The following is a 26,781-nucleotide window of genomic DNA, read 5'->3' on the forward strand; positions in this document are numbered from 1 at the left end:
AGCATATATATATATATATATATATATATATATATATATATATATATATATATATATATATATATATATATATATATATATATATATATATATATATATATATATATATATATATATATATATATATATATATATATATATATATATATATATATATATATATATATATATATATATATATATATATATATATATATATATATATATATATATATATATATATATATATTATATATATATATATATATATATATATATATATATATATATATATATATAGATATATATATATCTATATATTTTATTCAAATAAAGAAAGTTGTTTTTAGCATTGCGAAATATCCGTTAGGCACATTGTCCATATGTATAATGTTCAGTAGGCACACTGTCTGTAGGCAAATTGTCCAGCCACGGTCTGCCTCCTTTGTTATAAAAAATATTAAATTACATTCTTTTGCCTTCACTACATACACACTTATTCTATTACCTTTTTTCGCTTCTGCATAGCTCTAGCTACTGACATCCAGTGCTCGGGGCCAAGGGAGCTGTAGCTGGGAAGCACGGTGCTCTCTTGGATCAGCTGTGAGGCCACGGGGAGTGTGGGCATGAAGAGTGACTCTGTGTCTTCTGTGTCTTTATCCTCTTCCTCTTCTTCACTTTCTATCCAAAAACTCCTCATTACCTTGGAGGCCTGTCAAAAATGTTAAAAGTCTTACATTACAACCAATCTCCTTAAATACAACTGACCTCCATACATCACTCAAATAGGAATATAAAATAGTACATAATTGAATGAATACATCAACTTATATAAATTATACATTCGTAAATATTTGAAATATATGTAAATCTATTAATCAATTGATTTTTATTTTTTTTTATCTAGAAAAGTATATAGTATACCTTTGATGTGACGACTGCACCACTAATGTTGGTGCTGGTGACAGTTGTTGGCCTCTCTGGAGCCGTGGCTGCAGTCTCCTGTGGGATGAATGAATGAACGAATGATAGAATAGAGAGGTAAATGAATTAATAAGTAATGAATGACAGAAAAGACAGAAAACTGGAGGAAACAAAATGAGGTATATGCTGCTTAGTAATGATTAGTGGTTTAATAGTCAGGCTTTTCATGCTGGGAAATGATGCTAATTCAAATAGTTACAACTGGAAGAAGGAAGTGGAGGAGCAAAACATTAAAAAAACTTTCACAATGATGGAAATAAAGTTGATCACAGAACACCCACCGTTATGCCAGATTCTTGCAGGCCGGTCTTGGCAGCCCTTGCAGCAAGGGAGCTGGAGGACTGCTGGGGGAGGGCTGGCAGGAGATCCCACATGTCCTCAGGGTCAGGTTCCTCCTCCGTTTGACCGTCCACTGGTACCCTGGTTGAGGCCGAAGTCATCATCTCTGGAACATTCTTCATGATGGAGTTCTTGATGAGGCTTTGGATGAAGGAACTGCTAGTGGTCAGGCTTTGCTGGTGTCCACCTGCAGCTCTCCTATTGGCTCTTTGGGTCTTCAGGGAAACATATGGTGATACCATGAAGGGTCTGCCCTGCACCCCCTTTGTGCTCTGGCTGTTTTCAGAATTTGTGTTGTCTTTCTTGTTTTCTGACATGGGCACAGGCTTGGGCGGTTCCATAATAAGGATGTCATCGTCACGATCAAATATAATTTTGCTCACTGACTCTCTGTGCTCTGGTCTGTAATTCCTTCTTTTCAGCCTTTCTCGTGTCTGATGGAGGAAGCTCTTCTTTTTCTGGGTTGCACTAAATTCTGAAATCATGTCATCTTCATCACTATCAGTAAGCGATCCATCTTCATACTGTGACTCTGACTCTGACCCATCGGAAGAAAGACTTCTGTCAGAGACTTCTAGGTCACATGCTTTTTTTGGCTGATTTGGTGATTCACCAGTGTTCGGAGGTTCATGCCGCATAAACTGACCTGTAACTTTATCTGTTCCTGCATCTGGATCAACATGTAATCTCTTCAGCACATTGCCTTCACTGCTGGGAACAATGCCGCTATTCTGCCCAGGTGACAACATGGCATCTATGGCCAGGTGTGTTGCAACAGAAGCCTTGGCGGCACGCTGACTCATTCCTTTGTCTCTTCGGTGACTTGACTGCGTTTGAGATGTGCTCCTTTTTCGGCTGTTATTCTGTCCCTCTTTTCACTGTAGGATGTTCAACAGTTGACTCAGACTGTTGCATCGCCTTATGATGGCGTGAGGATTCAGTTCTTGTGCTACTCCTTGCTTTCTTATCCACTGTCTGCTGTTTTTCTATGGCTTTTTTATCTTTTTCTTTGTTGTTAGTTTTTTTAGCTGTTTGGTCTACCTTTTTTCTTTTCTCTATGTTAGTAATTTTGCTGACAGTTTGTTCTACTTGTGTGTTTGCTTCCATGTTGCTGCCAGTATGAGTTCTTGTACTCTGTTCTCTTCCTTGGGCTTTTTTCTTCTCTTTTTTGGAAGTCTTTCGTGTAGTTGCTTCTGTTTCTTTGCCAGAACTAGTTTCACTGGAGTTTTCATTTACCATGATAAGCATCGTGTCCATGGTGTCAAGGAGGCAGATTATATACTTCCCATATTCAACCCTATGCAGAATACCAGCAGTCCCTCCCACTGCCTCCTGCACCAACTTCACACTACTATCACTGCTCTCTTGAGGTCTTTCCTCCTCCTCTTCTGCACCTCTAATACTGCACACTGTCCTGGTTTCATTTGTTTTATTTACAGACAGGATGCCCTCACTGCCCCCACCAAGCCTTCTCAGCACTACACTACAGTTTTGAGTGTGGATCTTAAGAGTCCCTGTTGCTTTCTGTTTGAATGGTCTGCCTCTCTTTTGTGGCACATTGTTTTCATCAGGTGACCTTTTGTTTGAGGTTCCGTCCTTGGTGGGGTTCACACTCAATGTTTTATTCTTCTTGGGTGGCCTGCCCCTCCGTTTGGGTTCATTGTTTTCATCAGGTGACCTTTTGTTTGAGGTTCCGTCCTTGGTGGGGTTCACACTCAATGTTTTATTCTTCTTGGGTGGCCTGCCCCTCCGTTTGGGTTCTTTGTATTCATCACCTGACCTTTTGTTTGAGGTTCCGTCCTTGGTGGGGTTCAGACTCAATGTTTTATTCTTCTTGGGTGGCCTGCCTCTCCGTTTGGGTTCATTCCTTGGGTTGTTCTGTCTCAGATTTTCTTGACTCTCTGCCGCCACTTTTGCTTTGGGCTGTCTACCTCTCTTCCTTGATGTATCACCCTCAACGCTCACCTTCTGCACTGACTTTTGTTTGGGCAATCTACATTTTTTCTTTGATATATCACCCTCAGCATTCACCTCCAGCACTGACTTTCTTTTGGGAGGTCTACCTCTTCTTCTTGGTAAGTTGCTCACATCTGAAAGCCTGTCCTGCACAGAAAGCTTCCTCAAATCAGCAGTTTTGTTTTGGGAAAGGCTTACTTCATCCACAGGTGCTTTTGCTTTCTTTCGAGACTTGTTTTCATCAGACGACCCCACTGTGTTTGTAATAAGATTATCAGAAAGTTTTCTCTTTTTATGCAATCTGGTGGGTAAATTCATCCTGGCATGGTAATGAGAGCCATCCCAAGTGGGGTCATCCTCAACAACCTCATAATCCTCTATCTCCTCACATATAAAGTCATCACTTAACCCAAGCTGTTGTTTCCTCCTCTGCAGTGATTCCTCTACTTCTCTAACAAGATCATCCTCATCACAACATGAATCTTGCCTCAATGAGATCGCTGGGGAGACAGTGCTGGTTTTTATGGTTGCACCTGTCCTGGAAAGGTTCTTCTGGGGGTATAAGGGAGTTGAACTTGGTTTGTTTTTGCTGTTGTGTGGAGACTGGTAGGGACATTCATCTAGTGGAGGAGGAAGTCCGTGTGCCAGGGAAATGTACCGCTCAATAACCTGGTTGAATGCTGTTTTATTCCTGTTGAGGATATCACGGTGTAGTGCCTCAGTCTGAAACTGAAATTGTAAAAGAATTAGAGAATATATATGCCAGTCAGCTTTTAACATAAGTCTACATACAGCAATATATTGAAGGTAATAATAAAGTTCTCATATCCATTTCTTTCTCATCCATCTTCCCATATTCAGTCCATGCCAAAGTTATCAATAAGGCAAAATTCAAAAATTTTCAGCATGTTACATTTGCTGAGCCTCAAACCATTTGTGCTGACTAGTTTATATATATATAAATATATATATATATATATATATATATATATATATATATATATATATATATATATATATATATATATATATATATATATATAAAAAAGAATACAGTAAACTCTATAAGTCACACTTCTATACACCAGATATTGGATATGGTGTTAATGAGTTTTCAGTAGTGTCACCGACAAGTCAGACGGATGCATACAAAAGCAAATGAGACCAAAAGTGCTCAGTGATATGTTTTCCCAAAAGACAAACACTTTTCACTGGTCAATCAGTGAGTAGTAGCCACAGCACCACAGCAGTCAAATTCCCGTAGGAATTTTTTTTTGAAGAATGAAATATAGAATATAATGCTCTTTGAGACCCAGAAAGTTGGTGTTGTATAAAGAAATATTTATTTTCTTGTCATTTCACATTAAATAAAAACTGAAAATGACATAAGGCATCATCTCTTAACATAATCATCATGTGCAGGTGAGGAAATGTATATTTTTACAATATTATAGTTGACATCAATCTAAAACAAGGAGAAAATTAGAGTTGGCTCAGAACTCATATACATGCAAACTGTAAACATAACTCTTGCCACACAGAAAGCATCTGCCGCTGGATGTGGGGCATATACAAAGGATTAAGCACAGGTGATCTGTATTCTGTAGTCATCCTCCAGGAACAAATTGTCAAATTCCTCCATCTTCCTACTTCCGATAGTGTGCAATCTGTACTGGAATCTGAAGTGATGTACATGACAGTTTTTCCCGGGCGGTGGTGCCTGTCGTCAGGCAGAAGGGCTGTAATTCGTTTTCAGCACTAATGCTGTTGTATGCTTCCGTTTGACTTGTCAGTGACATTACGGAAATGTTTTTAAGTCAGACTATTTCAGGGGTCCAGACACATATCCATAAATCAGACCAAAATCCCTCACAAAGCCATGTTAGAGAATAATCTAGTTCTAGTAAATTACCATGCAGAGAACCACCAACATGCCAGCATCTCTCCATGGACACCACCCCAAGCACCACCACCAGGACCACATTCTCAAGAAGACCCACCCTACAGGAACTTAACGACTCAAGGCTGGAGGCTGCAGAACGCTTAGCCTCAGGCCTTACTATTATTTCCGATTGGGGCAAGAGGAACCTGGTGTCCTTCAACGCCTCAAAAACACAGTTTCTCCACCTATCCACTCAACACAATCTTCCAAACAACTATCCCCTATTCTTTGACAACACCCAGCTATCACCTTCCTCAACACTAAACATCCTTGGTCTATCCTTAACTCAAAATCTCAACTGGAAACTTCATATCTCATCTCTTACGAAATCAGCTTCCTCGAGGCTGGGCGTTCTGTACCGTCTCCGCCAGTTCTTCTCCCCTGCACAGCTGCTGTCCATATACAGGGGCCTTGTCCGCCCTCATATGGAATATGCATCTCATGTGTGGGGGGGCTCCACTCATACAGCTCTTCTGGACAGAGTGGAGGCTAAGGCTCTTCGTCTCATCAGCTCTCCTCCTCATACTGATAGTCTTCTACCTCTTAAATTCCGCCGCAATGTTGCCTCTCTATCTTCTAGCGATATTTCCAAGCTGACTGCTCTTCTGAACTTGCTAACTGCATGCCTCCCCCCCCTCCCGCGGCCCCGCTGCACTCAACTTTCTACTCATGCTCATCCCTATACTGTCCAAACCCCTTATGCAAGAGTTAGCCAGCATCTTCACTCTTTCATCCCTCATGCTGGTAAACTCTGGAACAATCTTCCTTCATCTGTATTTCCTCCTGCCTACGACTTGAACTCTTTCAAGAGGAGGGTATCAGGACATCTCTCCTCCCGAGTTTGACCTTGCTTTTGGACACCTCTTTTATTTCTTTCTTAGGAGCAGCGAGTAGTGGGCTTTTTTTTGTTAATGTTTTCTTTTTTGTGTGCCCTTGAGCTGCCTTCTTTGTTGTAAAAACAAAAAAAATAAAAAAATAAAAAAATAACAGAACTCCACCGTAAGGGGGGCGACTACGGGGTATTTTTGACGAATATATTTAAAACTGGACGAGTACATGTTTTTCGCTCAGCGTGGCCGGGAAACCCTAAATTACCATGTGATGAGGTTTGTTTTCGTAAAATTAAAACCCCTCCCCCCTGGGGGGGTTTTGCGTCATAGTCGGACATGCGCGTCATAAGACGCTCATGTCAACATATGCGGTATCATTCGTATATACGTAAAAATTGTATTAGAATATTTTAATTCTTCGTAAATTTTGTCATCTGTCATCCTATCTTCTTCGCGCGGAGAGACAGGGGAGGAAGAGAGGTGCCACCGCGCCAGTGCCAAGCGAGACACAGACGGGAAGAGTATGTCGTACTTTTCTCTCCTCTCCAGCCAAAAAAAACGTCCTTACAAATGATGTACAAGTGCAAGGCAACCAGAAAAAAAGTCACCAACATCAAGAGGTCTTGTGGAGCGGCCAAACCTCAGATAACAAGCAAGAGAGTAGCGTAGAGGCAAGGCACTCCCACGGCACTCGCGCTACGCAGGAGTGCCGCGGGCCCAGATGCCTGATCATTCTCCAGTAAGTCAACAAGATATACACAATAATATGTGAAAGTTTCATGCCAATCAAATAAATGCAAATGGCAGGACAGGAATGAAATGTAAAAAAATCTTTAGAAGCCAATATCTCAAAAATTAGTTTTTTAAAATTAAAATAATTTCACAAAATCGGTAAAAAGTCTGATCGACTTTTGTTAGGTATCTGTTGAAACTACAACTAAAGGGCAATTTTTAGTTGGAAATAGATTTTCAATAATGTCAAAAGAAAACGGGACACAAAGAGGAGAAAATAATAACTGACAAAAGATTGTAATTTTTTTTCTTCGAAGACAAAACAAAAAATCAAAAAGTTACTTCCAACAAAATGTAGATAGGTAAACAAAGTTTCTATGGTATTTTTTTTCAAACCGATTAACTGAAAATTAAAGCCTGTGGAACAAAAAAACAAAAAATACGCTTTGTTCGAGTCTCTCCTAAACTTCACCCAAATTTGATGAAATTCACAGAATAAGAAACCTTTACAGTAACAAACAACATACTAAGATTTCAAAGCTATTGGACGTACCATATGCGCAGGAGGACACCCCGTAGTCGCCCCCCTTTACCTATCAGATACTATCCTGCTGTTATAAAAATAGTAACCAATCTCCATTTACTTATTAAAACCTCAAAAACAACTGACTTGCAATGGAAATTGTGATCAGAGTGTTGATTGACACATGGAAATCTTACAGATATTGTGTTAATCATTGGAATAATTTTAAATATAATTTTTGAGCATTTATACTCGGCTGTGTCTCATAAGGGCTATTACAAGTGAAAGGACTGTGGGATGATTTTTTCTGGTTCCTATTGATTCCTTCCTTACATATATAGCCACGAGTCTCCTGAAAGTGTAGTCAAAGATGTAAGTCCGTATTCTTAAACATATCTGCATCTCAGTTCGCCTGTTCAAAAAGTTTCTCTTAGAAGCTGCTGGAGTTTTCATGGATTGTTTCGTGATTCTAGTGATAGTTTTACAAGACTCCCGCACCATAAACATGAATATCACCCATGAAAACCCAGTTAATTTTCTCTGTTGCTTTAGAAAATAGTCATAATGGGAGCCCGACACATTTAAGAATAGGACCATAGTACCTACAGGCAGAGAAAGAAAAGGACGAAGAGAAAGAGTGCGGCTCTTTTCCTCATTTCATTCATTTCATTTAATTTCTATGGGACCAGCAGAGGGCCACTCTTGGGTGGCATGATATGCGGGGGTTGTGCGGGGGATTCAAAGGGACAGGACAGGATTAGGATAAAGGTTAGGACGAGGAAAGGTATTGGGACATGGTGGAGGGCCAAGATTGGGGAGATAATGACTGATGACTGATGATCCTATTCCTAAATGTGTCAAAAGTGAGACTATTAACTACATGAGATGGGAGATGATTCCACTCTTGGATGCTACGGGGAAAGAATGAATATTTGAATATACTACAATAAAACCTCACCATTTGCACACTCGACATTTACGCGGCCTTAATTTGCGGCCATCGTCCCACCATTTGTGCAGGCGGTCTTGCCATCTGCACACCTTGCCCCCCCACCACTGACTAAGGGTCGGTTCCCCCTAGTGCCGTCTCCCGCGTAAATTTAAATTTCTACGTAGTATTGGTAAACATGTCCATGGTGGTGATGAAGTTGGTGGTGGTGACGAAGGTGATGGTGATGATAAAAGTGGTGGTAGTGGAGATGAAGGTGGTGGGGGTGACAAAGGTGGTGGGGGTTATGAATGTGGTTGTGGTGATGAAGGTGATGGTGGTGGTAAGAAGTGTTGGTGGTGAAGGTGGTGGTGGTGGTGGTGGTGATTAACATGGTGGTGGTGACAAAGATGGTGGTGGTGGTGATGAAGGTGATGGTGGTGGTGATAATAGTGGTAGTGATATGATGAAGACGGTGGTGGCGATTAAGGTGGTTGTGGTGATGAAGGTAGCAATGGTGGTGATGCAGGTGGTGGTGGTGGTGATAGTGGTAGTGGTGACAAAAGTGAAGGTGTTGAAGAAGCCTTGAAACCAGCTGGCGAGCTACAGCTGTCTACCATCCGCGCGCCCTCTCCCGCCAGTGAAGAACACTACCAAAATACACAACATGTCATTTCCCGCCATTGCCCAATCGCCTCTCCTGGTCTCGTGGTGACTGCGATTATTCGATGTTTTCTGCCTCACCTTTGCACCACCATCATGCCACACACAGCGTCACAACCTAAGATTTGGACGCCATTATTGGCCCTGTTTTTGACGCGAGAGCATGTGCTAGCATTTGAAAAGCACGGCAAAAACAGGGCCAATAATGGCACCTAAATCTTAGGTTGTCGGGACTCTACAGATCACGACCCAGAAACTGGTTATGCTAAATTGAGGACGCTATCAAGAAGTTTCCTGCCAGCAGACAAGGGCCCCAGGGGTTTAGGCCGTGACCACCCATATGTATTTTTCCCCATAGGTTACTATGTTTGCCATTTGCACATTCGCCAGTTGCGCACCTTAGACCACCCATATGTGCGCAAATGGTGAGGTTTGACTGTAGTGTTAGTCTGGTAGGTGTGGTATTTAAGGTTGTGGCTGCCTCTAGAGGATCATGTAGTTCTCGGGTGTAAATAAGTGTCTTTGTTTATGTCTACTAGATTGTTTGTGATTTTATATAGTATTTGTTGTCTGTGTATTTGTCTTCGTGTTGCTAATGGGTCTAGTTTTATGTCTTGTTTAAGCAAAGTGACTGATGTAGTGTGTCTGTAATCATGTCTGGCCCATCTTGCAGCTTTGTTTTGTATGGCCTCTAATTTATTTATGTTATTGTTAGTGTGTGGGTCCCAGACGGTGTCACAACATTCTATGTGTGGCCGACCGAGTGATTTGTATGCAAGAATTTTGATGTTTGTGTTACACCTGCTAAGGTTCCTATGCAGGAACCCCAGGGCTCTGTGAGCTTTGGCCCTGATGCTGCTCACGAGTGTGTTCCATCGCATGTCTGCTGAGATATGTACGCCCAAGTATTTGTGTGAAGAGATAGTGTTTAGGTTTGTGTCATGGAGTTTGTTAATGAGGGAATAGGTTTGTTAGTACTTATGAAACGGATGTGATAGCATTTGTCTGGTCTAAACGTCATCTGCCACTTGGCTTCCCAGTCTTTAAGTGCAGCCAAATCGTCCTGGAGTCGAAGGCAGTCATCCCTATCTAAAATGGGTCGATAAACTAAACTGTCACCTGCAAAAAGTCTAGTAGAAGAGGTAAGTGATAGTGGGAGATCATTAATGTAAGAAAGGAAAAGAAGGGGGCCCAAGACAGTGACTTGAGGTATCCCAGAAGTTACAGGAATAGATGAGGATTGACTACCATCAAGAACAACTCTTTTCTTGTGGGTAGTCAAAAACGTGGTAATCCAGTTAGAAAGTTGTCCTCGTTGCCATAGTATTCTAATTTAGCTAAAAATCTTTGGTGGGAAACTTTGTTGTAGGCTTTGGCAAAGTCAAGTATTATGGCATCAACTTGTTTAACTTTGGGGTTGTTAAGGGACTGCAAAATGTCGTGTGGTCACAAGTAATTGAGTCTCGACGAACGTTTGGGCTGAAAGTGCTGACTGTCAGTCAGTATATTTTGCCCATCAAAGTGGGCCATTATATGTCTATGAATTATACGTTCTAAAATTTTGCAGGGAACTGAGGTTAGTGAAATAGGTCTATAATTAGCAGGGAGGGTTCTGTCTCCGGATTAAAAAATTGGTGACACATTTGCCAAAAGCCAGTCCTGAGGGAATTCTCCGGTTTGTAATGTCTGCGAGAATATAACCTGCAGGATAGGTGCAAGAATGCAAGCATTAGCTTTTAGGATACTGCAGGGTATATTGTTTGGTCCAGTCGCTTTGTCAGTGTCAACCTCAGATAATAGTTTCTCAATTCATCATCATCATCATCATTTCATCGACGCCTGCTCCTAGGAGCTCCCACCAGGGGATGGCCACGGCAGAAGAGTTTTCAACTTTCTCTATCCAGACACTTCCTCCTTGCCTGCTCAAAGTTTCTCAAGGATCTTTCACCCTTTTTCCTAACATATTCTTGCACTTTATCTCTCCATTTCACTGGAGGTCGTCCTCTAGCATTCTCTCCCTCTATCTCACTCACATACACCCTTCTGGTCATCTTACTCTCCTCCATTTGCTCCATGTGGCCAAACCACTTCAAAGTCTGTCGCTTCACTTCTTCCACCACTCCACACTTCTTCCCTTCAACCCCGTGACACATTCCAAAATGCTCGTACACACTTTCATTACTCATTCCATCCATTCTACTCACCCCACAAGCACTCCTCAAATAACTCATTTCCACTGCCTGCACTCTAAGACATCTGACTTTCATTCCAGCCCCACATTTCACATGCATATGTGAGGGTTGGTACTATTATCGTATTTCTCAAATCCCTCTGTACCTCCATGCTCACACTTCTACCGGTCATGATTCGTCCCAAAGACTCTACCACCCTTCTTCCTTGCAATGCCCTTTCTCTTATCTTTCCCTTCATATCACCATGTTTACACCTAACTGATCCAAGGTACTTAAGGCCGCTTTCACAGTCCTTTTGTTTGTGTTGGTCGTTACCAATGGCGGCAATCGCTGCAATAGAATTTCCACGTGAAACTGGCCAGTGGGGTAGTGGCAGCTGTGGGGTTAGCCTAGCCCCGCACCTTACCACACACTCTCAACACCTCTCGCTTCCTCTGTAGCCGCCATTACCCCATCGGCCAGTTTCACGTCGAAAACTATAGCATCGATCGGCGCCATTGGTAATGATCAAAACAAACAAAACGACTGTGAAAGCGGCCCTTAAACTCATTGATCTCCTCCATTTCTTCACCATTCAAAATTATTTTGCATTCTTTTTCACATTCAATTCCCACTCTATATGGGCATAAAATATCGACAACCTCACTTCTACTTTGCTCACAAACCATCACTTTACTCCTGAAGGTGTAGAGTCAACAAAATTATTGGCCGAGAGAGGTAGAGAAAGGCTACAGGTGGCTCTTTTCCGTCTATTCCTTGTCTTCAACCACCTATTCCCTCCCTTCCCCTACACGCCGCCACGCCCACAGCCTACCACCACTATATCCTCCAGCCCTGTGTCTCCTGAAGGTGTGTAGTAATGAAACATACTGGCCGAGAGAGGTAGAGAAAGGCTGTGGCTCTTTTCCATCTCTTACTCGTCTTCAACCACCTATTCCCTCCTTTCCCCTACACGACCACAGCCTACCACCACCAACTCCTCCAGCCCTGTGTCTCCTGAAGGTAGGTAGTCAACGAAATATATGGGTTGAAAGAGAGGTAGAGAAAGGGAAAGATGAGGACGAAGACATAGGGCACGGCTCTTTACCTTCTATTCCTTGTCCATCACCACTCATTTTCTCCTTTCCCCTACACGTCTACACGCCCACAGCCTACTGCCATCAGCCCTGTGTCTCCTGAAGGTGTGTAGGCAGCAAAATAAACTTGATAAGCAGTAACTCACCAGGTCAGGAAGCGGCACTTTGAACGGACGCTGTTTGTTGACACTTGATTTGCAGGAGTTTGAGGAGTTGTAGGAGCGTGGCTTGCTGCTCCGAAGAACCCGCATATTTTTCTGTGATATATAAAGGTTTTCCAACATTATTATCTTATAAATATCAAAGTAGACAAAAAACAAAGGAAATAAATAAGATACAGCATAAGGAGAGAGATAAATATTCATGTAAAAATCATATAAATACATTGAGTCGTAACAGTATTAATATACTGTTATATAAACTGTTTCTCTCTCATCATCATCATTTCATCAACGTCTGCTCCAAGGAGCTCCCACCAGGGGATGGCCACAGCAGAAGTTTCCAACTTTCACTATCCAGACACTCCCTCCTTGCCTGCTCAAAGTTTCTCAAAGATCTTTTCCCCCTTTCCCTAAAGTACTCTTGCACCCTATCCCTCCACTTCAATGAAGGTCGTCCTCTAGCATTCCCTCCATCTCACTCACATACACACTTCTGGTCACCTTACTTTCCTCCATTCGCTCCATGTGGCCAAACCACTTTAAAGTCTGTCGCTTCACTTCTTCCACCACTCCACACTTCTTCCCTTCACCCCCACGACACATTCCAAAATGCTCGTACACACTTTCATTACTCATTCCATCCATTCTACTCACACCACAAGCACTCCTCAAATAACTCATTTCCACTGCCTGCACTCTAGACCTCTTGACTTTCATTCCAGGCCCACATTTCACTTGCATATGTGAGGGTTGGTACTATCATTGTATTTCTCAAATCCCTCTTTACCTCGATCCATGCTCACACTTCTGCCAGCCATGATTCATCCCAAAGACCCTACCACCCTTCTTCCTTGTAATGCCCTTTCTCTTATCTTTCCCTTCATACCACCATGCTTACACCTAACTGATCCAAGGTACAGTCGGCTTTATTAAAACCTCGGCCACCTCAGCAGACTCTGCCTCGCAAATCTCCTTGAAGGCGACACCTGCCAACTCCTACGCAATGACAGCTGTCATCTTGCTGTGATTGGCTAGATCCCCTTAGATCTCCGCCTATGTGACCTGCCATGCCCTATCCTACCCCTTTCTCTCTCTCTCTCTCTCTCTCTCTCTCTCTCTCTCTCTCTCTCTCTCTTTAAGGGCCCCCCCAACGGATTTGACACGGTTTGGGAAAACTCTTTTATCTAGTTAACTACCTTATTTTTTACATTGCAAATTGGCCTAATACTATGTTTTGAACTGATGCAACATCTCCTGAAAAAAGGAAAAAAAAAATTTCTTGGTTTGGCATATATGGCTATTTTTAGAAGTTTGAATAAAACTTGATATTTCTCCTGATTGTTAAATTATTGACTTTTCTTATTTGCGTAGCTAAAAGTTAAGTATTTTTGCAAAGTTTCTGTGAGTCTGTGTTATTTAATTAATGTTTTAATTTTCCACAAAAAAAAATTGAATTTCAGTGATTCCGGAATGCGCGTTAAATAACAGACATTTGCAGTGATGCCATAAAATATATTACCTGTATTAAAAATCGAGACTCACAATCTTTTAGTACATTTTACGTTCTGTAAAGACATACTAAAATGAAGAAAATCGGTTGAGAAACATGGGAGAAATTTAAACGTAAAGACCGATAACTTACGTTCTGAGAAAAACACCTCTAAAGTTGAGTGAAGATTTCCGCTCTCAATACGCTCCCCTCTCATATGCTAGTTCCTTCTCCAATTTCTTATTTCTCATCTTTCTTTTTATTTTATTGATTTCGAAATCTATAATGAGGTTTGTCTGAGCATGAATTACTGCTGCGATTCCAAAATTTGACATTTATCCTCTCTGCCAGGAGCCATCATAGGTGATATCGATGTTGAAGACACCGCTTTCATCTGGATGTCTGTCTAGATTTTGAGCATAAAACTGAAACACTGCTTCCCTACTTCTTTTCAAAATATCCCTTACATTTTCCACAGCTTGTTCATGGATGAATTTAGCGTATTTCACATAAATATTACTGGAAAAGTGACGCAAACTCAGCATACTGCAAAGCCTCTCAACACCAGCATAACCATGCCTCAGCAACATGACAAAATACTAAAAAAAAATAGATAATCATTGTTGTCACTCTGAATGAACCAGTATTTCCACATTTCACTTTACCTGCTTCACTATTGTTATATATAATATGTTTACACTTTGGGCACACTACTTTTATGTTCACGTCGCACTGATGATGGGTAAATTCACACGTAACTCCATGTTCCTTGTACTTGTTACACCTAACGTGTTTTGCAATTTCCCTAATGTCACTCTTCTTACATATAAGATTCTCTTCGTCCGTCACTTCCTCTTCTTTTTCCTTGTAAGAACGCCTCTTTCGTTTTTCTGCGCTTGAGATAGAAACAGCTGGATGTGGATTCGTTTCATCACCACCCAAAGCTCCTTCCACATCCCTTTCCTCACTCGCCTTATCCACCACTTCTTTCTGCTCTGAGACTTGTGAGGTTCTGGACGTGTGTAGTGCAGTGGGAGACGGATGGTGAGGAGTCGCGGTGTCGTCCCGGCATGTGGCTTCCTCCCTCTGTCTTTTACGTTTTTCCTCTAAAGACCTCCTGCCAGCTTCTAATTTGCGTTTTCGTAATTGCTGAAGCTTGCTGTGTATACCCATAATGATTTCGTTACCCAGCAGCAACGAAAAATAAGGAAAAAAGGGGATAAGAGGGTCAGTCAAACGACAAATTTGACATACATCTACTTTATTCCCCAGCCCGCAGGCTACTGAGTGACCTTGAGCTGTCACGGAGCACTGTACCTCACTCAGTCATGCCCGAGGTACTTCCAGATGTACGATTGTAATGTAAAGAAGAAGAATAAATATCTATCTTATGAAAACGTGAGAGTTTATAGGACTTTACTACGATATAAACAAACCCGCGTGTTGCGCCCGGACCTTTAACATGCATTTAAACCCACGTTTAACATGCATTTAAACCCACGTTTAAATCACTTCTAGTGCTCATAATGGGTTCATACTTCACCAAAATGTTGCCACGTGACGCTACTAATTTTAGAGACAAAAACCTAAAATGGCCATATTTTTCGATTTTTTCGTCAAATCCGTGGAGTCCACACCAGGAATCTTTGAATGACAACAATGTATCCCAGACGTTTCCCAAGTGTTTCGGGAAGCAGCTGAGAAACAACTTGGATACATTCAGGAAATAATAGAGAAACATTGAAAGAGAATGTATGTGTAATTTACCACGGACTGATCAAGTGTTGGACTCGTAATCGCCAGCAGGTACCCTCCCGACATGAGCAAGTGCACTTTAGCATCTGTCATGAATTCCTTATTTCAAGAAATAGCCCGTGGAAAATTCCATGGAAGTCCCCGCCATTTTATTTAGAGAGCGGGAAATAAGTCCTTAGAAGGCGGGAAATTTCTACCTACCTACCCAGACCCAGGCCAGGCGGGAGCAGGAGCTTATTCAAATACTTATCACCTATTGCTGCCAATGCTGAAATATTCATGGGATGCATGACCCACTATTACTTAGTGCATGGTGTTAAGTTATTAATAAATAATAACCCATAGCCGTTAGGGCGTTAGTATAAGTGTTACACAGAACGAGAGATGTCAGCTGTGGCGAGTGCTGGCATCTTGACCGTGGGCCATGGCGGGTCACCCCTTGACCCGTGCCCTCTTCTCCAAGTGATCTCGTGCTGACCAAACATGCTTTCTTCCTCTCCCGCCCACGTGTTTTACATCATGGTGGTCTTCCTAACACAGGCCGTATCCACAAGTCAGGTGAGTGTGTACTGTAGGAGAGGGAAGCCCTTGGGAGGTTACGAGAGGTGTGCTTGCTGTGTGGAGCACCTTGGGAGGTTACGAGAAGAGGCTGGAGGACTCCACCATGCGCGGGTAGACCATGTGGCAGCAGGGTGGAGCTTCTAGTGCGCCCTTCCACGCAGCTAAGTACAGTTCATGCCTAGGATAGTTTAAGCCAGTTAGTTAGGTAGCTGTGTGCCTGGAATTAATTAATTATTCCTTATTTTCAGCAAGATTTCCTTGTTGTTTTAAAAAAACTTAAGAGCAGGTTCATCTGGTCTGCGCTTATCCTATGAGAAGTAAGATTGGTCTAAACAAGTAATGAGAAAGGGGATGTGAGTCTGAGAGCTCAATTTTCGGATAATTTAGTTTATATTTTTATTACTGAAAATACATCGAGATTTTTAGAAGTCCACACCTTTTTCAAGAACCCCACATCGTCGATCTGTGCGTGTGTGTGTGTGTGTGTGTGTGTTCCTGGGTGTGCGTGTTTGTGTGTGTGTGTGTGTGTGTGTGTGTGTGTGCGCATATGCATGTGCTTGCATGCGTGCATGTGTGTGTGTGTGTGTGTGTGTGTGTGTGTGTGTGATTTTCAAAAGTCTTGATAGTAAAGTATAAACTGTTTTTATATTCCAGTCAAATTTCATTAAATATTTATGGATGTGAGAGATTTACATAGATTTACATAGAAAATCATACCACACAGAGCCCATGGTCCAGACTAGGTGGTCTGTCCTTAAACTTAAGTGATTTTACATTAATCAGAAGGCTCCAAAACGTTGCATTTCTACTCTAGTTGATATTAAGTTGAAAGAAGTGACGGTCAAGCTTTTTTTTGAAGGAGTCAATCGAGTTACACTGGACCACTGATGGTGGGAGCTTATTCCATTCTCGCACTACAACATTGGTGAAGAAAAATTTGGTGCAGTCTGAATTTACTTGTCTACATCTGAGTTTTGTGCTATTGTTCCTCATGCACAAAGTGTCATCAATCATAAACAATGTTGATCTGTCTACATTCGTGAAACCATGAAGTATTTTAAAACATTCGATCAGTTTTCCTCGGAGGCGACATTTCTCAAGACAGAACATGTTAAGGGTGGAAAGCCTTTCTTCGTAGGATTTGTTGGGCAAGGAAGGGATCATTTTCATTGCCCGACGCTGAACACCTTCTAATTTAGCAATATCCTTTGCATGGTGGGGAGACCAAAACTGTACCGCATATTCCAAGTGGGGTCTGACTAAACTATTGTAGAGTGGAAGTATTACATCTTTATTCTTGAATAAAAAGTTTCTTTTAATGAAGCCCAACATTCTGTTTGCTTTATCTGCTGCATCGATGTATTGCTGTGAGAATTTGAGGTTTGACGCAATTTTGACCCCCAAGTCCTTGACGCACTGAACGTTTTTGAGTTTAACGCCGCGCATTTCGTAATCAAACTTCTTATTCCTCATTCCAACTTGAAGGACCTGGCACTTGTCTACGTTAAAGGGCATCTCCCATCTATCCGACCAAGCTGAAATTTTGTGCAAATCCTCTTGGAAGCTTTGCCTGTCTTCATCAGTGAGAACCGAGTTACCAATCTTTGTGTCGTCTGCAAATTTACTAATGCGATTATTGAGTCCAACATCCACGTCGTTGATGTAAATAATGAAGAGCACTGGGCCAAGAACCGAGCCCTGAGGGACGCCACTAGTGACCGGAGCCCACTCTGAGTTAAATCCGTCAATCACTACTCTCTGTTGTCTGTTGCTCAACCAATTCGCGATCCAGTGGTTTACTTGACCGTCAATACCTATTTGCTTTAATTTGTAAAGTAATTTATGATGTGGGACTTTATCAAATGCTTTCTGGAAATCAAGATAGACTACGTCCAGTGATTTGGTTACATCATAAACGGTGAAGAGGTCGTTATAAAAGGTTAATAGGTTTGATAGACAGGATCTTTTGTTTCTGAAGCTATGTTGTGAGTCCCCAATTAATGAGTGGCTTTCAAGGTAACTCACAATTTTGTCTCTAATTATGCCCTCAAGTAGCTTACCTACAACCGACGTTAGACTAATGGGCCTGTAATTACCTGGTACTTTTTTGTCTCCTTTCTTAAAAATCGGTGTCACATTAGCCTTTTTCCAATCCAAAGGGACGATGCTTTGTCGCAAGGACATATTGAATACGGTTGTGAGAGAGGAGAGTATTTCGCTCTTTGTTTCTTTGAGCAGAGTTGGATATACTTTGTCAGGTCCAGGACTTTTATTTGTTTTAAGTGATTTGAGGGCTTTAAGGACTTCATCGGGTTTTATTTCAAAGTTAGGCAATGCAATGGGGAGGCGGTGGCTGAGTCGTCAAAGTAACGGCCTCGTGTTCTGGAGGACGCGAGTTCAATCCCCGCCCGGTGCCACCAAGCTGGGATTTTTCAGCCACCGCCGAGTGGCTTAAAACTACCCACATGCTGTCCAGAAGACCACCTATCAACCCGGACTCTAGATTCTAGGATCAAAGATGAGCTCTGGGAGGGCAGCATGAGCCAATGCAAGATGGCGCCACTATAAACACTCGCCTGCGCCAGAACGGGCTGGGCCGACCATCAGGACCTACCGGAAAGAAGCCTCGGACCGACCATCAGGATCCACCGGAAGAAGCCTACCGGCGCAATAGGCTGCAATGTAAAAAAAAAAACAAAAAAAAAAAAAAAATGCTCGGGATTTACATTAGTACTGGTGTTGGTGGTAGTGGTGGGAGGACTGTCAGTATTGAACACCGAGGAAAAGTAATTGTTTAATAGGTTTGCAACGTGTTGGCTGTCAGTCACTAGTGCACTGTCGCTATTTGTTAAGGGTCCAATTCCACTACTGATCACCTTTCTGTTGTTTATGTAACTGAAGAAGGATTTCAGATTATTTTTACAGTTGGCTGCAATAGTTTCTTCATATCTACGCTTTGCCTGACATACTAATCTGTTTACTCATCGCCTGGCATCATTATAGAGTCTAATGTTTTCGGGCGAGCTTTGTTCTTTCTTTAATCTATAAAACAATTTTCTCTCCTTGACTGAGTGTTTAATTTCGCTATTAAACCAAGGTGGGCTTTTATTAGTGTTAATTCGCTTCTTGCACAAGGGGACAAATGTGTCCTGCTGAGTGAGTAAGTGATTTTTAAAGCTTAGCCAGGCGTCCTCTACATTGCCGTCATCTGATAGTTGCATATCTATTAGTTTTCGTCGGATTTCTACGAAGTTGGCTCTTTTGAAATTGGGCACCTTTACTTTATTTTCAGTCACCGATGTTTGAGCTTTAATGTCAATGCGCACTAATTTATGATCGCAGGAACCAAGGTGTTCTCCTACCGTGACATTACTTACTAGGTTATCTTGGGTCGTTATAACAAGGTCGAGTATGTTATTTTGTCGAGTTGGTTCAGAAACCATTTGGCTTAAATAATTTTCTTCTAGAAATTCGATCATTCTATGTGACTCGCCTTCTGTACCTGACAGTGTTGCCCAGTCAATATGGGGAAGGTTGAAGTCTCCTAATATCAGTGAGTCGCTGTTATTAAGTGACTGCCTTAAGACGCTGTACATTTCAAGGTCGTCATCGAGTGATTGCCCGGGAGGTCTGTAGGTGACAGATATATTTAAATTAACTTTTGCAATGTTTACTCGCACGCACAAATGTTCAACGTTACTGTTTCTTGGTGTTTTGTCAGTGGGTTGCAAATAGCTTTTGATATAAAGGGCGACGCCACCGCCTCTACGGTTTACACGATCTTTGTTGAAGAATCTGTAGCCATCTATGTTGTATTCGGAACTTAAATCAATGTTTGTAGCGTCGATAAATGTTTCGGTTATAGCAATTACGTCAAAATTTTCTGTCAGAGCAAGACATCGCAGTTCATCAAACTTGTTTCTTAGGCTACGTGCATTGAAACTAAGGACTCTTAGGTTATCTTTAGGCTTAGTAATAGAGGTGGTGGTACTGGCGGGTTCAATGTTACGAGTTTGTTGCGGTGTATGGTGTCTATTTACATGGGCGGGATGGAAGGACGTGGCTGAGAGTCGTTTTTTGTTCGGGCGTTACGTACGGCGTCGTTGAAGAGCCTTCCGAATCTGGCTGCCCCGATGGGGGACAGGTGAGATTTACATAGATTTACATAGAAAATCAGACCACACAGACCCCATGGTCCAGACTTGGTGGTCTGTCCTTAAACCTAAGTGATTTTACATTAATCAGAAGACTCCAAAACGTTGCATTTCTACTCTAGTTGATATTAAGTTGAAGGAAGTGACGGTCGAGCTTATTTTTGAAGGAGTCAATCGTGTTACACTGGACCACTGATGATGGGAGCTTATTCCATTCTCGCACTACAACGTTGGTGAAGAAAAATTTGGTGCAGTCTGAATTTACTTGTCTACATCTGAGTTTTACGCCATTGTTCCTCGTGCGCAAAGTGTCATCGATCATAAACAATGTTGATCTGTCTACATTCGTGAAACCATTAAGTATTTTAAAACATTCGATCAGTTTTCCTCGGGGCGACGTTTCTCAAGAGAGAACATGTTAAGGGTAGAAAGACTTTCTTCGTAGGATTTGTTGCGCAAGGAAGGATAATTTTCGTTGACGCTGAACACCTTCTAATTTAGCAATATCCTTTGCATGGTGGGGAGACCAAAACTGCACCGCATATTCCAAGTGGGGTCTGACTAAACTGTTGTAGAGCGGGAGTATTACATCTTTATTCTTAAATAAAAAGTTTCTTTTAATGAAGCCCAACATTCTGTTCGCTTTATTTGCTGCATCGATGCATTGCTGTGAGAATTTGAGGTTTGACGCGATTTTGACCCCCAAGTCCTTGACGCATTGGCAGAGAGAGAGAGAGAGAGAGAGAGAGAGAGAGAGAGAGAGAGAGAGAGAGAGAGAGAGAGAGAGAGAGAGAGAGAGAGAGAGAGGAGGGGCACACACCCTGACTGCTGGGAGTGACCTCCTTCAGGGGGATGGGGATAAAGACATCCCACACCTCACTCACGGGGAAAAGGGATTGGGATTATAATTATCATTCATTCACATACCTCAATATCTAGCTAAATATATATATATATATATATATATATATATATATATATATATATATATATATATATATATATATATATATATATATATATATATATATATATATATATATATATATATATATATATATATATATATATATATATATATATATATATAGATGTATATATGTATATATATATATATATATATATATATATATATATATATATATATATATACATATATATATATATATATATATATATATATATATATATATATATAGATATATATATATATATATATAAAGAGATCGATAGATATATATAGATATATATATATATATATATATATATATATATATACCATCCAGGATGGAAAACAAAATTTTAATCTCAAATACTTCCCAACTTTTTCTCAGGACCGTCCACACCAGGAAAGTTTGTATGGAAACTCAGCTTTGACATTTCGAAGTTAATGAGGCTTGTAAAAGGATCTTCGCCTGTCAGATTATAGCTGCAGGCTGATGGAAGCTGGAATGCCTTTTCTGTGCCTGGTATCGATTCGTGGTATTTTGGGAGACATCGTTCATAATAGTTCTTCAAAATCTGTGGTTGACCTTCCAAGAAAATTATTAATTAATTAAACCCTGCTCCATTAACTCGCGGCTCCGCCAAAAGTAAGTCATTCTGTAATGCTCAACTTTCTATAAACGACCGCAACCATACACGTGTAAACATGTAAATATTAATCCTAAATATCTATCCGTTTCCACTTCTTCTCCCTCTATCTGTATAAATCCTCTTAAACTAGGCAACCTCATGAACGAACGATGACGCACATAGCTTGTGCGGCTGCCGAGAGCAGTCATCATTTCGTCTCGATAGAGTTCACATCACACGCTCCGTGTAAGCCACAAAACCAGTAAAAAGACAATTTAAGCAAAGACTTTAACTCCAAACCTGCTAAACTTATATTGGTGGCAGCGATTACAAAGCGATTACAAAGGATTTCTCATAAAATAATACTGGCCTACACAAAGCGCCTCAAATTCCGTGGTGACTCCTTAGTGGCAACGACTCAGTGAACCAGTGTGAACTTAAGCACAACTTCTCTACAATTACGGGATTACTACACTCCCTATGAGACGACTACAAGCCCCATAGCTAGTACTTGCACCTACGTCATGTCACCACCTACATGGTATCACCAAAACAACGATCTGTGCCGCCACTCAGCAAACGTCCGTAACCAGTCTACCCAAAAATCCCAACTCATTTAACGGGATTAACCCCCAGGTGTGTGGTACTCATACAACACCCCCAACCCGCACACCTTTAAACAAACCAAGTACATCCACAGCTCATTTTGACATTGAAACCCAACCTACGGATGTTGAAACCACTACCATGAAACACCATCGCCTCGCTCTTTATCCCCAATCCTCCCTTGCCATGACTGTCCCTGCTCAGTGTAATGGTCACCAAATTAGTGTTTTCATGGACACAGGGGCATGTCCCAATATCATAAACATCGGAACATTGCGTGCCTTACATGACGCAAAGACAACCTTGGTATTGGAACCTCCCTGCCTAAAATTAAGTGGACTAGATGACACATCATTTAAAGTAGTTGGACACACCCCCTTGTCTATCCAGTTGGCTAACTCCCTGTCCCCGATTACAGCTACCTTTCATGTGTGTCATGGTTTGAATATCCCAGGTGATATTCTTTTGGGTCTTCAATCTATGCGGGAACACTGCTTATCCCTAGCTCCAGCAGAAGATTGTGTTTACCAACATGAAACACCAATTAGGACACTCACGGCCCCAAAGCCATTGTTGTGCACTTCTCCCTCCGCCGATGGAGAATATACTCATCTTTCTAGCGTGGCCCAGCGGTCAATGTTTTATAATTAATCTCCAGCAGTTCATGTTATTAATGAACAAATTGCATCATCCTCCAATACATTACCTCACTCTCCCTCTTCTTCCTCTTCGCAAGAGCATTTAAGGGTCCACGGCGTTCTGGCGAATGACGTCACGTTAGAAGGACGTGGATCAGCTATGCTTCAAATGCGTCTTGCTGGTATAAGTGATGAATGTGAGGCTATCTGTATGAGTGAGAGCTTGAAGATGAAAGCCATGACTATGGAGGATGCACTTTGCAAAGTAGATAAAAATGGTCAAACCTTCCTAATAATGCACAACTCATCCCCATACGTACGCAAGTTCCGTCAAGGGACATGCGTCGTTGACTTTGAAGTTCTACCTGAACGCATAGGTAGCGTACAGGAATCAGAGATCATCTCCCCCTCTGAGATCTTGCGGAGTGATCATCATAAACAAAAAGTAAATGATTATCTAGCTACTCATCTCGAAGATCTAGCTTTTCCAGAAGCAAGGGAGAAATTGCACAACCTACTAGATACATACCACTCCATTGTCAGTCTGCCGGATGATCCTATTGGATCCACAAATGTTTTAACACATTCAATACTGGTTGATCCCAATACCAACCCCATCTATGTGCCAGCATACAGAACACCACACTCTCAAAGAGCTATCCTAGATACTGCAGTTAAAGACATGTTAGCATCAGGTAGGTATCATAGAACACACTACTTCTCCCTGGAACTTTCCCATTTTCCTTGTGAAGAAGAAAAACGGCCAATTTCGGCCAGTTGTAGACTACAGGAAACTAAATGCTGTTTCGCACCCTCAAAGATACCCCTTACCTCACTTGCAGGATATTTTAAGCAGCATGGGCACCAACAACAAGGTTTTCACGACCTTAGATTTAGCAAGTGGCTATTGGCAGGTAGACCTCGATGAGCATAGTAAACCGCTTACAGCCTTCTCTACCCCTTTGGGTCACTGGCAGTTTCGTAAACTCCCCTTTGGAGTTAGTGGTGCGCCACTAACGTTCCAAAGGCTAGTCAACAAAGTCTTGCATGGCCTCCTTGGCAAACAGGTTTTCGCCTTTATAGATGACATCATCATAGTGTCACAGGATGTCGACTCACACATTACCTTACTACAAGAAGTATTTAATCGCCTTTACCAGGCAGGTCTAACTCTGCGTTTCCCAAAATGTCATTTTTTGCGTCCAAGCATTACATACTTAGGCCATGTACTAGATCAGAATGGTGTACATACGACTCCTGACAAAGTCAAGGCTATTTTTAACTATCCTGTGCCAACAGACGTGAAATCTGTCCGCTCCTTCCTAGGACTGTCCGGGTACTATCGATCCTTTATCAAGGACTATTCACGCATTGCAAGACCCTCACTCAACTTTTATGCAAAGACTCCACATTTACATGGGGGGAGGAAAATCAGGAAGCTTTTTATTACCTTATAACAACACTAAAATCCCCGACTGTCCTCTCCTACCCAGACCACAAAAAAGACTTTTTCCTGTACACAGACGCTTGTGGCAAGGGCCTAGGAGCCGCTCTCATGCAATATGATGTTAGAAATAAATTACAACCTCTAGCATATGCAAGTCGCACGCTCAACAAAGCAGAATCAAACTACAGTACTACCCACCTTGAGGCCCTTGCGGTTGTGTGGGCATTACGTCATTTTCGTGACATCATTTATGGCTACAATATCCATGTCAGAACCGACCACGCAGCCGTGGTGGAATTATTCAATACTAAAACCCTCACTGGAAATTGGCCCGATGGAGCCTCATTGTCCAAGACTTTAATCCCTCATTTGCTCATGTCCCTGGAGCAGTAAATCAGGTAGCGGACGCCCTATCCAGAAATATCGGCGCGATAATGGACATGGATGTAGATCATTTTGATGACCCAAGTCGAACTCATGACCCAACTTTGAATGATTCCATACGCGCAGCGCAACAAACAGATAACTTCTGTCAACCCATCCTATACTATCTGCAGAGTGGCGACCCCAATTCCTTGCCAACGCTCCCTGTACCCTTTAACTGACTTTGATCTCAACGACGGCATCCTCGTCAGGAATACATACATCACAACTAAATACGGTCCGCATAGGGAAGTTACACAAATCGTCGTACCAGAAAGCCTAGTCTCTATGATCTTGCATAACATACATTCTTCCCCTCATGCAGGCCATCCTGGAAAAAGTAGAGCTTTGATGCAAGCCCGTTTGTTATATTATTGGCCACGTATGCGGCTCGACATCATTGATTACATCAACAACTGCCACACTTGTGCAGAAAATTATGGATCCATTACTCAGCAAGTCCCCATCAAAAGCTATCCCATACCTTTAGAGCCATGGGATACCATTGCTATTGACCTATTAAAATTACCCCAAACTACTGAAGGCCACAAATACCTATTGGTTGCCATTGATCATTTCAGTCGTTTCTCGGTTCTAGTTCCCATAGTGGACAAGCAAGCAACTACTGTGGCTAAAGCTCTCATTGATGAAGTCTTTTGTAAATATAACACCCCTAAAGTCCTCCTCTCAGATAATGGCACAGAATTTAACAATAAAATCTTGGAGGCAATCTGCAGGGAATACCAAGTTGATAAGGTAAATACCATGGCTTATCATCCAGCTTCCAATGGCATGGTCGAGCGACAAAATCGAAAAATCATTCAGACACTTCGCTCTCTGGTCGGTGATGTCTCAGTAACTTGGCACGAATGGATGCCTCAGGTAATGGCTTCTCTTAACTCATCTCTCCATAAATCAATAGGTGACACACCTCACTTTGTCATTTTTGGCCAGGACCATCGATTGCCGTACTCATTCCTCCTCAAAGAGGACACACCCATATATAATTTTGATGACTATGTTCGAGTCAGAGGGACAGACTTCCAGAAGATCTATAAACGGGTTACCTCCAACATCGAGGATAGCAAGGCTGTCATGAATGCGTCACAATGGAAATCAGCAACCGACAAATTATTGGTCATAGGGGACATTGTCTATTTAAAAATTCAGGAACCCAAAAACAAACTAGCACCTCGCTTTGAGGGACCATACCGCTTACTGGCCTACGACAAGGGGAATAAGGTCAAGATCCGCCACCTGACTACCTTGGAAACGAAGCTTGCACACCTAGACCACCTAAAACGCTCTAACCGACCTTCTTCCTCAACCTGTGAGGCGTCGACCCCTGCGCCTGACGACCCTCTACCGACACCGACAAATACTCCAGGCCCAGCTGAGGTGGACACTACCAACGACTACAGGAAGAAACTAAGATCATACACATCTGCAAACTGATGCATTTGTACGGAGAACCATCTTCATCCCTTAGTGTCCCTTCTCTTCTCTCACACTTTTTTTTTTTACCTTATCCATCCACTAACCACTTTCTATTCTCTCACCCAGTTGCGATGCTACTCCCTTGCCTATGTGTCTTGGGAGGTGTTCTCCTGGTCCTCCCCACATATGCCTCGAAGCAGCCCTCATATGAACAACACCTACGTGTGGGGGCAATCGTGGAGCCAGACGGCCCCGTGATGGTGGTGGAGGACGTGGTCGATGTCCGCATTACCCTATGCGATTTTCAAAAGCTGGAGCGACTCCATATACCCCAGTTCCGGCGCCAGATCCAGCACGCGGAAGCGGTTCTCCAGCAGACATCGGACACAGT

The 26,781-nt window shown here is 42.0% G+C and overlaps 2 protein-coding genes across 2 annotated transcripts in view; both read right to left on the reverse strand.

The window, feature by feature from the left end:
* Positions 1 to 487: 487 nt before the first annotated feature.
* Positions 488 to 2,084, reverse strand: LOC126995125 (uncharacterized; the record flags this gene model as incomplete). Its single annotated transcript, XM_050854400.1, is given in 3 exon segments — positions 488 to 691; positions 904 to 981; positions 1,245 to 2,084. Coding segments are annotated over 3 exon segments (1,089 nt in total), but the record flags the coding sequence as incomplete, so codon positions are not given.
* Positions 2,085 to 2,203: 119 nt separating this feature from the next.
* The window catches only part of LOC126995126 (uncharacterized), a 132,428-nt gene continuing 107,850 nt past the window's right edge, over positions 2,204 to 26,781 (reverse strand). The window contains exons 4-6 of the mRNA XM_050854401.1: positions 12,291 to 12,401; positions 2,508 to 3,987; positions 2,204 to 2,208 (exon numbers count right to left, since the gene is read on the reverse strand). Coding sequence (XP_050710358.1) covers positions 2,204 to 2,208; positions 2,508 to 3,987; positions 12,291 to 12,401 — 1,596 coding nt within the window. The remainder of the gene's footprint in view (positions 2,209 to 2,507; positions 3,988 to 12,290; positions 12,402 to 26,781) is intronic.

This window comes from Eriocheir sinensis, unplaced genomic scaffold (genome assembly GCF_024679095.1).
Source record: "Eriocheir sinensis breed Jianghai 21 unplaced genomic scaffold, ASM2467909v1 Scaffold99, whole genome shotgun sequence".
Lineage (NCBI taxonomy): Eukaryota > Metazoa > Arthropoda > Malacostraca > Decapoda > Varunidae > Eriocheir > Eriocheir sinensis.